At 44.2% G+C, this 17187-nt stretch overlaps 1 protein-coding gene across 4 annotated transcripts in view; it reads right to left on the bottom strand.

Annotated features, from left to right (window-relative positions):
* The window catches only part of ABTB3 (ankyrin repeat and BTB domain containing 3), a 254327-nt gene that overhangs the window by 23191 nt on the left and 213949 nt on the right, over positions 1 to 17187 (bottom strand). For 2 of the 4 annotated variants that reach the window (XM_056846051.1, XM_056846053.1), the window contains 5 exons: positions 15756 to 15845; positions 6938 to 7039; positions 3618 to 3711; positions 3380 to 3515; positions 202 to 422 (listed from right to left, as the gene is read on the bottom strand). In XM_056846051.1, coding sequence (XP_056702029.1) covers positions 202 to 422; positions 3380 to 3515; positions 3618 to 3711; positions 6938 to 7039; positions 15756 to 15845 — 643 coding nt within the window. Of the gene's footprint in view, positions 1 to 201; positions 423 to 780; positions 820 to 3379; positions 3516 to 3617; positions 3712 to 6937; positions 7040 to 15755; positions 15846 to 17187 lie in introns of all 4 variants that reach the window. The other 2 variants (XM_056846052.1, XM_056846054.1) reach the window with 2 other exon arrangements.

The following is a 17187-nucleotide window of genomic DNA, read 5'->3' as shown; positions in this document are numbered from 1 at the left end:
AAAAAATGGAATTTTTTAGCGGAGCTTTTAAATTTCATTGCAAGATTTCAATCCTCTTCTGCATCCCCAGAAAACATTTAAAAGTTGCTTTTTTTTTTTTTGCTTTGACAAGAAATCAAGAACATATCAGAAATTGCCAATGTGACTGACAGAGGTCCCTCCCATCAAACCACACTTCCAACAGCAGCAGCTAAAACCAACCTATGCTCCTGATGTCAATGGTCACGTCCACATAACCATGTTCGGCACTGTGATACATAGCTTCTTTCAGAGCTTTCAGTTTGGCCTTGCTATTGCGGCTGGCACATAAAGGAGCTGGAGCACCGTCTGCCAAGTCAGTTCCCTCAGCCAGTATCTCCTCCAGGGATAGGATGTCACTTTTTTCCTTCTCCGGCTGAGCAAGCAGCTTACGAAACACATTTCTGTCAATCACAAGGCAAAAAGAGAGAGAAAGGGGGGAAAGCCACCAGGTTGGAACTGTTAACAGTGAAGACAGAGCTTTGAGTTGTCTAGCTGATGCTTAATCTTGTTAGTTCATCTAACTATATCTAGCAAACCAGCTTACAAGCAATGGTTTGTTGTTGTTTTGCATAATATCACTGATCTGGGCCTGCAGCTGCAAGGTCCATTATCTGAAGCGCAGACTCCATACTGTGTTCATCAACAGGTTTTACACCTGTGTGATGCCATTAAGGATTGATGGAGTGGTTCCCAATTGATGTACTATTAGAAGCAATCAATCAAATCCAGTGTGCATCTTCTCCCTTACCTCCCACCTACCTTATACGCTTACATCTTGCTAGCTCCGAATGTTCAGTCCTGTGGAGGATAGAATAAGCAATGTATCCAGAGCAAATGGGCTAAATTGTGTATGTGTTTTTGTATCTCTATAGGGACGGAAGAAGGTACATCATCTGTTGATCAAGATGATGTGTACGTTATGTCATGCAACGTAATCTTTGATAACCCAGATGACAACATAATCCTGAGTTCTTGGGGGTAAAGACAGACTCAGTGTTTAAAGAGAGAACACAGCATATTCTTCACTCTGTGCATGGATCTGCTTGCCTGACAATTTACATGACAGATGTATCAAGTTGAACACCGGGTTTGCCATCAGCCTTGCTCCTCTCTTCTGTCTCAAGTGGGCTATCTACTGTTTCAAGTGTTTTGTTTAAAGCATAACATACATTTATTTATTTACGCATTCATCCTTAAAAAAAACACACACCCTGAAACATCTTAAGGACACTTGCAAATTGCTACGTGGCTCAGGGAGATGACAATATGGGTGCTAGCCAATTGGCACTGCTCATAGTTAGGTTTTGCTGCACACCCACAAGATTGTTTTATTCAGAGCTGAAACCTGGAAGAAGAAAAGCACATATTCACTCAACACAGTGAGGGTACATCTGAACATGGTCTGTAAATGTCATGCCTGTATTCCCTTTCGGACAATGGGAGCCCATGGCAAATTTTTATTCCACAGTACAGGTAAAGCTGTTGATTTCCTGCTTTTTTGGATAGCATTCATGGCATGGCTGACTATTAGACAAATACTTTGAATTCCTGAGAATCCCAAATGTATGTGATGGATGTGAGAGGGCCCAAAAGTTGACCAGGTGCCATGCAGTTCTGTTATCTGCTGGGTACCCAGAGGGCACATGTGCTGCACAGATGTACTAATCTGACACATGAGTTTTGACAGCTGAGCTATTTCTTTAATGTGGTGTCAGATCAGACCCTGAGAGAATAAAGCACAGGTGGTTTTCAAGGAGGAGTGGAAGAAGATTTTTGTCAGTATCAAATGCTGGAACTAAAATTCAGGGAGGAAAGGAGAAGAGGTGGATTGGAGACAACGAGAAAGAGGTTTTCAGTTGTTAGACTTTCAATCGCCCCTTCTTCAAGCTAACCTTCTGTAAACCTTGCATAGTTGTTCTCTCTCTAGGAGATGATTCATATATGTATGTTTATCCCGTGATGATTCATATGTATAAACAGCCACACAGGTCCTGACCCAATTAGGAATGAATGCACTTGCTTCACTGCCATTACCACCCTGGGACATATATGCTCCATAACTTGGGAACCGAGCCTATGCCTATTCAAACAGTACAAGCCCATTATCACACTTTATCTTATACACATTTATGCATTATAGATCTAACACCACAAATAGAACTTCCATATCTCTCGATAACAAATTCAGCTGTTATGCTTTTTGGTGGACACAGTTCACACATTCAGCCATTTGGTGCTGAATATCCTACTGAAACATATGCATGTGTGATCTCTCTTTCTCCGTCTCGCAGATCTCTCTTTCTTTCTCTATCCCACCCATGCACGTGACATGTGCAACTGGCATGCTTATTTCTACCAATTAACGTATTACTACTTTAAACTGACTTTAGTTGTTAGGAGTCATCCCTTGGCTCATTCTTCCTTTACTCTCCCTCTTCCTCTGTCATTCATGCCCTTACTTTGATCACCCAACCTGATGGGTTTTTTTTTTTATTTAGGTCACCAACCTAATGGTTCTTTATTTCTGGTCTCTCAGCTGCTTTCCCCAAAGTTGGCAGATCTGGAGTTCTGCATTCAGTTGAGTCCTACCTGTTTTTTAGACTGAAAAGTTCTTGCATAGCTCCCTGAGATCAGTCGTGGATCTCAGTCCCAGATCTCATTCTCTCCTAATGCTTGACTCCATTCGCCAAGCTTTTTAACTGTGAATTGGAGGCATGTTTGGGATTCTTTTGTTCTGCAAAGGCCAAGAGCCTGTAACCCACTGCACATTTGCCTGTGGAAGTGGACCAGGTTTCCATAGCTCCACACCTTCTCTGAGTATAATAATATTATGCTAGGAGTTGCTGCCTGGAAAAGCCAAGGAGGAAACCAAGGAGGCACATGTATGAACCGTGAGATCATTACCTATGTCTTCATTTCCACAAGATAGTGGCAAGGAATATGCATCCTGCCATCAGCAGACACTTTATTAAAAGGACATAAGAGCAATGATGCTGAGATCAGACTACAGGCCCATCTAGTCCAGCACAATTCTCCTAGCAGTGACTGGCCAGATGCCTCTGGGAGATTACAAGCTGGAAATGAAAATCTCTGTTGCAGTTTATCCACAGAATCTTATAGGTCTATTGGCTACTGAACATCTCATGATCTCGGCTAATAACCATTGATGGGCTTATCCTCTAGGAATCTGTGTCACCTTTTATCTAACACTTGTCTTTAAATCCAGCTTTTCTTTTTTGGCGATACAATGTCATCTCTGTAGACACTTTTGTACCTGAGACGAATGCAGTCCACACATTTTGCTTAATCCCATCCCATGCAAACTGACCACACAACCCATTTAGCTAGTGCTATTTACCTGTGTCCGTGAGCAGCAGCTTGGCTGAAGGAGTTCATATCACCTTGAGGAGTCATGGAAATTCCATTCCGATACATGGTTCCAATCATAGGGTCAGCACCTCGTTCCAAAAGCAAGCTAACCAGCTCAAAATTACCTGCAGGGCAATAACAATCAGGGTGTTGTTTTTAATGAGGACTTCTGACTGCCTTAAATCAAATTTTCGAGCAAAGAAATACTTTGATATGAAAATACTTACCAGCAGCTGCTGCAAGTTGCAGAGGAGTTTCAGAATAGTTTTCATCTCCCTGTTCCAAAGAACCTTCTACTTTAGCTCCTGCATCCAGCAACAGCTATAAAGGAAATTTGCTATTTAAGGATGCTGATTTGTTTCTTTATGCCCTCGCCTTTCCCTTGTGGCTCAAGGCAGGTTAAAGTTCCAAGAGTAAAAACATACAAAATATTTAAAAAAATCCACTCCCCTCCCCCAGAAAATACCTGCAGCTCAAAGCCCATTAAAAGCACTCGCAAATAAAATGGCCTTACAGCACTTCCTAAAAACTTCTGAAGACAGTAATACTCTCAGCTCCTCAGGGAGTCTGTTCCATGTGGTGGGAACTGCTACACAGAAGGTACAGTGGGCCAAGAGGGCCACCTTAAATTAACAACAGGAATGTGGCAAACAGAAGACTGCATTTGGTGCACAGTGACATAGACGGAAAGACCATCCTTCAGAAATGTGGGTCCTAAACCATGAAGGGCTTTAAAGACGACAACTAGCACTTTGAATTGAACTTGGAAACAAACTGGCAGCTTATGGAGCTGTTTTATAACAGGAGGGATGTGTTCCTGTCAGCTAGATCCTGACAATAGTTGGACTGCTGCATTCTCAGCTGTAGTTTCCAAGCTACAATTTCAAGGGCAGCCCGTTGTTGAGTTTCAATCCAAGATGACATCATCCGTTGGCTTGAAGCTTGCTTCAGCAGGACTCTTATCAGCCTCCTTATGGTTCTTCTGATGACCTTTCTTGCACAGGAAGTTCCTATACAGTACCAATGAAGCAACTGCTTCTTTTGAGGTTTACTGAGATTACTTCCCCTCTACGTTCCTTCGGCCTCTTATCAGCGTCCTTAAGGTCCTTCTGATGACCTTTCTTGCTCAGGAAGTTCCTATTCAGCACCAATGAAGCAACTGCCTCTTTTGAGGTTTACTGAGAGTACTTCCTCTCTACATTTCTCCAGTTGCCACATAGCCTTCTATTTGACTTGCATGATACCTGTAGCTATGCCTGAAAAGCATTAACATGATTACTTATAGGGTAGCATGGAAGTGTATCAGTGAGAACACATTCTTCAAGAGTAGCGATGGTCAGTACCAAAGTTACGCATTTGAGAAGTGGTGACCAAGAAGACTTAAAGAAGCGATCACTGAAACATGCCATCGCAGGCACACACTGTAATTCAAGCAGTGTCATGAGCAAAGTGGGTTGACCAGTGATGGGACAAATTATAGTCTGAGCAGCGATGGAGTCATCTGCAAGCAACTTCACCTTGGGCACACTGGAACCCAGGCTTGTGAAAAGGGTTAGCTCAGAAGGAAAGCAAGAGTCTATTTATTTATTTATTTCAAATTTATAGCCCGCCCTCATCCCCAGCAAGCCAGGCTCAGGGCCAAGATAGCATCTAATTCTAATTTTACTTTGCAAACTCAGGTGCCTCTGTTTCCAAGTTTACTGCAGAAAAAACCAGCCGTTTAAAATTGAGTGGGCCTTTCCCAATTCATAGCATCTGGGTGCTGTCCACAGAACAATAAAATAGATTAACTGTTCTTCAATGGGACATGCCTTCTATGCACATTTAAATCCCAGTGATTTCAGTGAACATCTGGGCAGATGTATGAGTAATGAGAGAAACATGGAGTTCCAACACTGTATTACCTTCTTAACACTAATGCTGGAGAGACATGTTGAGGCAATCGGTAGCTGAGAGGGGGGGGTTCCCAACTGCCATTTTCCCACTTCAAATGGCACCACTGAGAGCTTTATTTTTTCCTGTTATCTTGGCAAACATGAAGTTGAAACCATGTGTTACCCAAGGTAACATCTAATTCTGCCTTCAAACATTCTTTAACTTCTCTGGATCCAATCCATTGTCTATCCACATGGATATTAAGATGAATGAGTTAATTTAAGATGAATGAGCTGAAAGTTTTGTTTGTCTGTTTGCCAGTGTCAGAAGACTGGCGGCATGCTCTTCTCCCATTTAGGTTTATAAGTAGGTCATTGTCATAACAGAACAAGCTGCACTTTAAGAAAAAAGCAAATGAACATGTTCACATAGTTTTCTAAACTATTTTAGAAACTAGTTTAAAACTGTTTCAGTCCACTACAGCTGTTTTCAGCTTAATCCAGCCATGCCATCTTAGATCCTTCTCATTGGAGAGGGCAGAGATTGAACCTGGGGCATTCTGCCTGTAAAAAAGTCTTTTTGAAAATTGTAAATGCAAAGTAGGGTTTTTGTTTAATATTTAGCCATTTGTGTACAGTAGATATAGTTTTAACTTTGTCTTCAGAGAAGTTGCTAGGACAATGAAAGCACAGTGTGCTTGAAACGGAAGTCCTCAGTGATCCATTAACAACAGCAAAGGATAGCCCTAGAGGGCTGTGCTCCATCTGATCACTGGCAGTGTGTGCATCTTATGCTGGCCCTGAAACAAGCTATCCTATCAGCTGTGTGGGTAAACAAGGGAGTAGAAGAGATTGAGGACATGTGGCCTGTAGATGTTGAATGTGCTATACATCTGCTCCCAACAAATGGAACACCATTTGGATATGCCCCACTAAGAACAATTAGAACTGCCTTCCTGGATCACACCAAAGATCCATGTAAGCACAGGTCAGACAGATTTCCCTTCTATGCCCACAAACAGAGCATAATGGGGATAGACATTCCCTGTTTATCCCAGCACCTGGTGATCAGAAGAATATGTCTCTGAATGCATCTTTAGGTATAGCTTAATAGTCATCTATATACCATAAATCTGTCAAGTCGCTTGTAATTCCATGTAATTCCACATCCTATGGGAATAAATTCCATTAATTAAACAAGAGGCATCATTTGTGCTGAAGCATCAACCAATCAGTTTCTCCGGATAAGTCTAAAGTCTTAAGCATTTTAAGAGTAAAATGTTTCTCTATTCATTCCCTGGACTTGTACAGCATTATTCTTCCCTGCTTTTTATGGCCGAGTAAGGTTTTTTTGGATATAGAACATAAGAAAGTGTGTGTGGGGGGAGGGGGGGAGAGAGCTAACATTATTTTCGCTGACATCAAAAAAGGAGCAAAAATGAGTTGACAGGACTTTCCTGGTGTGACCTCATTATAAAATTATCCTATTTAAGTTTCATATTGGCTTCATTGTAGGTATATATAATAGTGGTATTATATATAAACATAGCAAACCAAGAAGAAGCAAGGAGTAACCAATATGAGAACGCTGCCAATTATGGGTTGGAGTGCCAATTCAAAGCTAAAGATGACAAATAAAACATGGGATGGAGCAAAGGGAAATACAGCAATACCTGAACTACAGGAATATGTCCATGCAACACAGCAAATGTCAGGGCTGTCCAATGGCGGGTCTCGGGGTGGACGGATGGATATTTATGAGGAGTACTGACAACCTATAAACAGATAAAGTAATTTTCTTTTGTGAATGGCTCTCAAGAAAAGCTGTATGTAATAAAAAACAAACATGCTAAAATGCCAGGCACACAGATATTACAGGAAAGCAAGCAAGCATGCAAAAGGCACTGTAGTGAGTGATCAGTTCTCTTCTTTTTGCTGGACAAAAATCTTGCAACAATATGGGCTGCATCCTGCAGACACATTCCTCGGTCCTGAAGAGCCCTCCTCTAACACAGAAGGGCCTCTTGAACAGGGAAGGCTTTTGGCGCTAGAGGAAAGAGTTACTGCTAGCAGATGTCTTCTGCAGGATCCAGCTCAATATTTCCTTATCACTCTTTAGTGCCTTTCAACAGAGAAGCCTTTGCCTGTTATAACTGATTCCTACTAAACCACTGGTTAACAGCATCAGTTTGTCACCAGCTATGGTTGAAGACTAAGTAATAGTCTGGACTGCTGGTTTTCAAACTGTGCTGTAGAGAACCCTGGCTTTCCTGGAAAGCTTACCAGGAGTTCTTTAATGAGAGATCAGAAATAGAAGGCAATCTCCAGTGAAAAACAGCTCGCCCAGCACAACTTACCTTCCCCCTGCAACATGCTGTAGAAAGGAAGCACTGGGTATATTCTGGGGAGCACTTTCAGTTCACATAAAGCAAAGATGAAGTGCAACAACACACTTCAGGGTGAGTGCGCACCTCAGAGCATGCCCCAGAATTATCTGCCCCCATGCAATAGTTCTACAGCTAACATGCATGTGTTCTTCAGCAGACCAATTAGTGGTGAAACAGTTCCCTGAAGATAGTTTGAAAACCATTATCTGGTCTGTAGAGTGTAAATGTCACACTCTGCCCTAAACCTCCTTGATCGATAACAAGTTTTTAAAAAATCATTTCAGTAGGTTTGTAGTAAGTTCTTCTACCTGTTCCATTGAAATTTCCATCGCAAATTTAAAGGGTTTCCCTTTGCTAATGTGTTAGTTTTCTATTTATTTTGTACATTTTAATCCTGCTACTTCTCTAAGGAGTTAAAGACAGTGTACATCATTCTCTTCTCCAATTTTGTCCTAACTACCCTGTGAGGTAAGTTAAGCTGAGAGTGACAGGCCCAAGACCACCCAGTAAGCTTCATGGCAACGTGGTGATTTGAACCAACATCTCCAAGATCCTAGACCAATACCCTAGCCACTACACCTCATCAATATGTCCTGTCCCAGCTAAATCCTGAGAACAGCAGTTTGAGATATAATAACCATTGTTTGAGATATAATAAAGGATGTTCATGAATTGGACACATGGAATATTACTCCAGGCATTGCAGTGTTTTACTGTTGATTTGTCTTGTTTTTTAATTATGTGATTACATTTTCTATAACCTGCCTTGGAAAGGCCGGCTAGAAATTCTCTAAAAATAAATAAATACAATCTCAGTCAAAATTCTGAGAGCTCCTATACTGGGACAAATTTGAAATTAAGCAAAGGAAGTGAAAAGCATAATATTAGGAACACCGTTTTGTATTCACGGCTCTCATTTAGTTCCAAAACATCCATGAGAGAATGAAGTGCACATTCCATGTGTCCAACAGAAAGATAGCCTCAAAGCAGCAGTAATTTTTTTCACTGCACTCTTGCCCATTACAGATCCAAACACACAGGGCCGCACACACAGAAGAACCAATGTGTACAAAGTCTAAACACTTTAACTGCTTCATCAGATAAAGTGCATTCTGTCCTACAACTATTAATACCGCGATAAAAACATTATGGCTGGATCCTATGGTTTACACAAGTTGAAGAGCTCGTAGATCTTTCTCCACTTGCCCCTTCCCAGAGGGGCCCTTTGTGATTCCTAAGAGATTGCTGAGGGTCACAGGACCCTACAAGATTGGACGGGCTGCAATGGAAGGGGAATCAGGTAAAAGCTCCCCCACCCCACCCTTGGGTCAACAGAAAGCCTGTTTCACTATGCTTCCCATTCTAACAGAAGACCAAGGTGGGGATGATACTGCTCAGTTCCTCTTCCTCTTCAAATCCCTGAATATAGTCCCCCTGTTGGTCCACACAGATCCCACAACCTTCGGCAATGCCCTTGGGGAGGTTGCTGTGGGAAGGAAGATCCACCTCTGTAAATGCCTCCCACTAGCACAGGGTAGGGGAACCTCCGGCCTGCGGGCCAGGATCATTTCAGCCGGCCCCCGGCCCACCTGCGGAGGGCCCCCTGCCAAGCCCCTCCCCGCCTGAACCCCCGGCTGGTGCGCCCTTCCCGAGCAGCCGCCGGAGGGCCCCCTGGCCAGCCCCTCCCCGCTGGATCTCCCGGCTGGAGTGTGCTTCCCGTGCGGCAGCCAGAGGGGCCCCTGCCAAGCCCCTCCCTGCTTAAACCTCCGGCGGAAGCAAGCTTCCTGCGTGGCCACTGAAGGGCCCTCTGGCCACCCCCTCCTCACTGGATCTCCCAGCTGGCTCCAAAGGGCCCCCTGCCAAGCCCCTCCCCACTTGAAACCCCGGCTGGCGCGCGCTTCCCGAGCGGCTGCCAGAGGGCCCCCTGGCCAGCCCCTCCCCACTGGATCTCCCGGCTGGCGAGCTTCAGTAGAGTGTCTTGGCAGGGGCTGTGGATCGGGGGAGAGCATCTCCTTGGCAGGGGCTGTGGATCAGAGGGAGAGCATCTCCTTGGCAGGTGCTGTGGATCAGGGGGAGAGCATCTCCTTGGCAGGGGCTGTGGATCAGAGGGAGAACATCTGCTTGGGAGGTGCTGTGGATCAGGGGGAAAGCATCTGCTTGGGAGGTGCTGTGGATCAGGGGGAGAGCATCTCCTTGGCAGGGGCTGTGCATCAATGGTACAGCATCTCCTTGGCAGGGGCTGTGGATCAGGGGGAGAGTATCTGCTTGGGAGGGGCTGTGGATCTGGGGGAGAGCATCTGATTGGGAGGGGCTGTGGATCAGGGGGAGAGCCTCTGCTTGGCAGGGGTTGTGGCTCAGAGGTAGAGCATCTGTTGGCATGCAGAAGGTCCCAGGTGCAGGATGGACTACCAAACATGCAGCATCTCTCTCTGTGTACTCTGTGCCCCTCCCCAATCTGTACCCTTCTAAGTTCAATCCATGGCACTGCTGGCTTGGGCAAGAAATGAACAGAGGTGGGTTGCCATTGCCTTTCTCTGCATAATGAGTCTGGTATTCCTTGGTGGTCTCATATCCAAGTACTAACCAGGGCCGACCTTGCTTAGCTTTTGAGATCTGATGAGATCAGGCTGGGCCATCCAAGTCAAGTTCCAGGCAACATGTAAAATTTCTCAATAAACAAAATGTATTTCATAGTTTCTCTGCACCAAAATGGGTAGATTGCCAATAGGTTAAGATCCTAGACATCTGCAGGACAAACCTGCTGACACTTTCCAATGAGTAAGCCCCGCTGACTGGACTTGAGTAGGATTTAGAGTAGACCTGCATAACATTGCACTGCTGATTACTTTTTGTTTTATATATATAAATTTTGTATGGCCCCCGAATAATGTCCAAGATATCCAAATGGCCCTTGGCAAAAAAAAAAGGTTCCCCACCCCTGCACTAGCACAACCCTAGCACCCAGCCCTTCACCTTTAAAGTGACAAAAGGCTCTTGGTTGTTTTGCTACAAACAGATCAATGCAACTGTATATCTCTAGAAAGCGAACTGTAATGTTCTGGGGAACCTAAGTTCTGCAAGTTATACAGAAGATCCATTACATGCACAGAGGACTCTAAATTTGAGCGGAGAAGCAGCAATGGGGAATGAAGGGTTTAACTGTTTTCTCTTGTGCTGATTTCCTGATCTAAATCATGAAAAAGTTATGAATGCCTCTTACAGCCCTATCCTGAGGCTGGGGGCCGAATCCTCTTAGGAGGTGGCATGACCCCTCCGTCGATGTCCATGCCACTTGTGCCGTGCAAACTGGCACGGATGCTTGCGTGGGGCCACCTACCCTGCCCCCCCCCCCGAACCACAGCAGCAGCACGGCCCTGGGATGCTGGCACGGCCTCCCGCCGGCGTTCTCCCAGCACAAGGCCCCTGGAGGCATTCCCGGGGCGTTCTGAGGGGCGGAGCTGCCTTTAGGCAGCTTCCAACCCCCTTTTGCCTCCTGGGATGCCGGCGGTCCTGCACCACGTTTTTCTGATGGTGCAGGCCCGCTTTCTCCTATGGGAGGAAAAATCCCCCCCCCCAATTTTTATATAGAAAAAAGGCTTTTTTTTCCCTCTGTGGCAGCCGGGAAGCCTGTGAGGAGCCTTATCAGCTGTGCCATCCTAGCCATCGTGATTCGCACCCCCTCAGGAATGGGCTGTCTGCCTCCACGGTGGTGGTGGAGAGAGATACAGGGACCTGGTAAGAGAGCCATTGAGAGTATTATGTTAGACAGTTCTAGGCTAGTAGGATGAAAGCACTAGACTGTGGAAACCAATAATTAAATAACATAACTCTAGTCCATCAGCCAGCTAACTCCACCCTTTCGATTATAGTTTGTACAGTTATCTAGGATTCGCTCCAAATTTCCTTTTTTTTTTTTTTAACATGTTATTTAGAAGACTTCTTGTTTCATTAAATACAGCCTGGCAGCCTGAAGGAGATAATCTGTTTGCTTCCCATTAGCAGATTCCCGTCACACATGGTGGGAAAGGCTGTGAGATTGCTAATATGTGACAGCTGTTTTGCACACAGCCAAGCTATCGCATAACAATCCGATTTATTGGTCACACAAATAAAAAGTAAGGGAAATTTCAAACTTGATTCTTTTGAAAGTTCTTTTTGTATGTTCTTTGTCTGTAACTTGAATGCTAAAGCCATAGCAGAGCAAGACAATACCTTCTGTTTTTAAAGAGCTTTCCCCCTTCCTGTCCCACACTGAGAGAATTCTCAGCTGAGCATTCCAGAGAAGGTTTTAGTGTCCTTTGATGGCAGTAACTCCACATAGGATTGCATTGTGTGTTTTTGACAAATCTTGCCAAGCTAACTTAAGACAACTTCCATCTCTCTGAATAGAATGAATGGAACACAGAAAGGCGAATCAGACAGTTTAAAGTATTTATGATCTCATCTTAGCACAATAAAATTATCATTTATATTTATTTAGATAATTTATATCCTGCTTTTCTCCTCGATGGGGAACCAAAATGGCTTACAACACCAGCCTCCCCTCCTGCTTTCCATCCTCACAACAACCGTGTAAGGTAAGTTACACTGAAAGAGAGTGATGGGTCCAAGACCACTTAGCACGCTTCCATGGCAGAGTGGGGATTCGAACATGGGTCTTCCTGATCCTAGTCCAACAGTATAAACACTACACTTTATTGACTCAATCATTATGATTAGTCTCAGATACAATATACTATTTTGATATACTGATGGTTAAGTTGAAGGCATCACTAGACACAAGATTCTGTGATCTTAGGCAGATGATGAAAGGGAGGGCATCTTGGCCATCTTCTGGGCATGGAGTAGGGGTCACTTGGGGTGTGTGGGGGGAGGTAGTTGTGAATTTCCTGCATTGTGAAGGAGGTTGAACTTGATGACCCTGGTGGTCCCTTCCAACACTAGGATTCTGTGATAAGCAGCTGTTGTATAGTGGTGGTTGGTTTAGGGGAGGGGCTATGGCTCAGCGGAAGAGCCTCTGCTTTGCATGCAGAAGGTCCCAGGTTCGATCCCCGACATCTCCAGTTTAAAGGACCAGGTGGTAGGTGATGTGAAAGACCTCTGCCTGAGACCCTGGAGAGCCGCTGGAAGTCTAAGTAGACAATACTGACTTTGATGAACCAAGGGTCTGATTCAGTATAAGGCAGCTTCATGTGATCAGAGGCATAAGTGCTAGGGCAGAGTGGGCCACTTGGTGCCATTTCCTGGACTGAAATTAGTCACCACAAGCAGATATAAGCCCAGCCAGGGAAAGTCTTTTTTTCTTCCTTATGGGGACTAATAGCTGCATGGGAGAAAACAATGCATGTTCATAGAGTAATTGTTACACCTTTCCTGCCACAGTATCACAGCCCCAATACAAATTCTCCCACCACATGGTTGCATTGGAAGCCCAAATTTGTCCATTGTAATATATCAGTTTAACTTCATTAAAGATGCCAATATTAAATTCTATTAAGGAGGATCAACAAGTTTCAACTAAAGATTTACTCAGGAAAAAAATATAAGTTTTAAATAACATTCCAGTTTCCAACTGCCATTGACGAGGTCTTAGGGAAGGGAAGGAGCAGCCAAGTACTCGTGAACACATAAAAATGCCTTATAATAACTCTGTCAAGGTCACTGAGGGTTGCCAACTGGGTTAGGAAATACCTGGAGATTTTGGGGGTGGAGCCTGTGGAAGGTGGGTTTGGGGAGGGGAAGGACCTCATTGGAATATAATGCTATGGAGTCTACCCTCTAAAGGAGCCATTTTCTCCAGGGGAACTAGTCTCTGTCATCTGGGAATCAATTGTAATAGAGGGAGATCTCCAGCCAGCACCTGGAGGTTGGCAACCCTAAGGGCAGTATTGTCTACTCCGGCTGGCAGTGACTTTCCAAGGTCTCAAAAGAGGTCTTTAACATCACCGGCTACCTCAACCTTTGAACTAGAGATGCCAGGAACTGAACCTGGGACTTTCTGCAAACAACTGAGGACTCCAAATTCTCCAACTACCAACTGCCATCAATGAGGCCAATGGAGGAAAGAGAGGCAGCAGCCAAGCCCCTCTCCATCATGGCTGAATCCAACCCAGCTGAAAATCCCTAAACTTGAGGAACATTTTGTTCCAAATTTTGTCATTGCCACTAGATTTTGATGAGCTTCTTTGGGAGTCCATATTTGGCTGAAATTTTGGATAAATGTATAATCAATAAGCAAATAAATGAAATTCTCCATGATACAATACGTAACACGTACCGCAATATGTGTTTATTTATGTTTTCCCTCTTCAAACACAGTATGCATATCTTAACAGGGAAAAAATACTCAAATATAGGCTTTTCAGTTAATACCACTTAACCTTAATCTAAATCTGTTATTGGGTTTCCACTCTCCAGTCTGTTAAAATTTCTGTAAACACCCCAAACAGGGAGTCTGATTTGGGTCAGGACCATACTGCTGGGGGAAGGGGACTAGAGTTAAATCCTTTCCCCTATGTTGTAAACAAAATAGTCTAGGGGCTTATGATTCACATGAAGGAACAATGCAAGGGGATTAAAATCCTCCTTGCCCTGCACTGTGGTTCAAATCCAAATCAGGGACTCCCATGGCTGATATTTCTAGAAGTTGAAAGAAAGAGGAAATCCAGTCTGGGATCTCTAATGTCTCCTTGAGTTGTGCCCTCACTGAAGTGGTAAAAGCGTGTCTGGGCTACACCATGTTAGACTGCAAGAGGAGGAAATCACATGACTGAACTTTCCTTCAGGCAAAAGAACTTCACCCACAAGAAACCTAGCATGTATAACAGATGGCTAGGCTAGTCTTCTATGTGGAATATTTTTTTAACTAGAGGAGCAGTAAATTATGTGAGCCATAATCTACAGTCTGAAGTAGTACAGTCTGAAGAAGTATACAGGTTTACCACCACAGGAAGGGCCAAACGGTTGCTGCAGTTCTGTCCTCCAAAGCAGCTGTAAGGGGCTCGTTGTGGCTTTGGTTCTGATGGAAGTTTAAAAAATCTCCCATGCCATTGTTATTATCAGAAGTAGCCACCTCCCCAGCTGGTTTGAACCCTGGTAGGGAAAAGAGACAGGCACCTCAGGGGTTACCTGTCCCTTTTTCCAATAGGAACGTAAAGCAATCCTGGGGAGGGGGGGATTCCTGATATGGAAATCAGAATAGGCAAAAACACCCCCTTTCCTCAGCAATGAGACCCAGTCCAGATTGCTCCCCCGCCCACATACATCTATTTTTTTTGGCCAAAGTTTACATCTGGAGTAAAGGAGTCAGAGATATATAAAATTACACATGATGGGGAGAAAGAGGAAACAGAGAACTTGGTATGCCTCTCCCAAAGAACCAGAATTCAGGGGCGCTGCAAGAAGCTGATAGGCAGTAGATTCAGGATAGAGAAAAGAATGTAATTCTTTACAGAGAACATAGTTAACTTTGAGCATACCACTGCCACAGATTGCAGTGATGACTGCTAAGTTGAAAGGGTGATTAGACAAATTCATTGGCTATGGTGGCTAAATGAAACCCCTGTGTCCAGAAAGCAAAATACCTCCATGCCAGAGGCTTGGGAATAGCAATGGGGGAAGGCTTTAGCCTCTGCACCCATGCTGTGAACATTCCACAATGGTTGACCCTCGGGAGAAAAGGGTGCCTCCTTCTGCCCTATTATTGGGCTGCTGGCATGTTTAGGGCAGTGCCCATGTTCCACCCCTTCTCTCCCAGGGCTGGGGTGCCCAGGGAGGTGACACCCCCAAAAGGAATGCTGCCTCTCACCCATCCAATCATACATTGATGAAAAAGGAATGTGGCACCTGAGCTTCAAATCTGGGTCTCCTGGATATATTCAGGATAGATGGAGAGGGACGTTGATGCTTAATTCTGAAATGACACTTGGACTGAACTTAATAAAAACAGACCAAAAGCAAAAAGAAACAGTACAATACAATTCAATACAAATTGAGCATCCCAGTTTCGAACAGTAGCATCCTTAATAGTGGGGTTCTTGCAGGCTTCTGCAACATATTCCTAAAAGGGGTAAATCGTACATATTAACCATAACAATGGTCTCACCTCAGCATTTAGATCTGCTCCAGCATCTAGCAGCATCTGGACCATGGCCTCATCACCTCTCACACAAGCGTACATCAGTGGAGTCATGCCCTGCATGAACATCAATTTCAAAACACTGGTACGTTTACAATGGAATGTGTGGATTTGAAGAAAAGTTCTCTTAACATATTCTCTTAAAGAGAAACATAGCTTGCATGCCTAATAAAACACGAGGTTACAAAGCCCTCTTTCAGACACCCCCTTTACCACAATTATATGGGAAATAAAGTCCCATTCATCTCAACAAGACTTTCAAGCATATTTAGGATCCCTGCCATAATGTTTAAGAAGCAAAGCTTTAAAATCTGATAGGCTTAAATGTACACAGCAAAACATTTTTTGCTAGTGTACTGCCTGCTACTAAGGTTGCCAGCTCCGGTTGGTAAATACCTGGAGATTTTCAGGGTGGAGTAGGGCGGGGTTTGGGGAGGAGAGGGACTTCAATGGGCTATAATGCCATAAAGTCCACTTTCCAAAGCGGCCATCTTCTCCAGGTCTTCTGTTGCCTGGAAATCTGTTGTCACCTGGAGATCTCCAGCCACCAGCTGGAGGTTGGCAACCCTACCTGCTACACAGCAATAATATCGCCACAATATCAACATGCCACCATTCTTCATATGATGGCACTGACAAAGCTTTTGGGTATAGTTATTCTGTGTACATGAGCACTGCTATATGTCCAGTTTACACATTCAAGCAGCTATACTGGCAATGGCTTGAAACTCTACCAAAATGCAAAGTTTGCATTGGCATGGTTTGAAACACCGGAATTGCACATGGAGCCAGGCACATAAACAGCTTGCAATGCATACTGGCCTCTGCAGCAGGTATTTTGCATTATGACCCATGCAATTTCTCAGAGTATGGAGTGGGCCTGAGGGTGGAACCGCTAATCATTCATAGTTTTCTCTTGGGCTTCTATGCATTGTCAATAATAAAACTAGTCATAAATTCTTCTCATTCTTCTGTAAATAGCATGGATTTGGGCCTGATTACATGTGACTGGACATTCTGCACAGATGCCTATGTTCACAGTGGTGGAAAGTGCCATCAAGTTGTGACCCACTTATGGCAACCATGTAGGATTTTCAAAAGATGAACAGAGGTGATTTGCCATTGCCTGCCTCTGCTTAGCAGCCCTAAACTTCCTTGGTGGTCTCTCATCTAAGTACTAGCTGGGGTTGACGCTGCTTAGCTTCCAAGATATGATGAGATCAGGCTAGCCTGGGCCATGCAGGTTAGGATGTTCACAGAGAATCAGATAAAAGAAAGAGTGCAAAGTGAAGGTTACACAATTCAGTCCTACACAAATAGGACATCTATGAAGAGAACCCATTTCATATGATACATTATAAAAGGTGGGGCAAGGGATATACCTGTCAACACAATAAAG

This window comes from Euleptes europaea, chromosome 3 (genome assembly GCF_029931775.1).
Source record: "Euleptes europaea isolate rEulEur1 chromosome 3, rEulEur1.hap1, whole genome shotgun sequence".
NCBI lineage: Eukaryota > Metazoa > Chordata > Lepidosauria > Squamata > Sphaerodactylidae > Euleptes > Euleptes europaea.
Note: the sequence above shows the minus strand (reverse complement) of the source record. Positions and strands in the feature narration are given on the sequence as shown.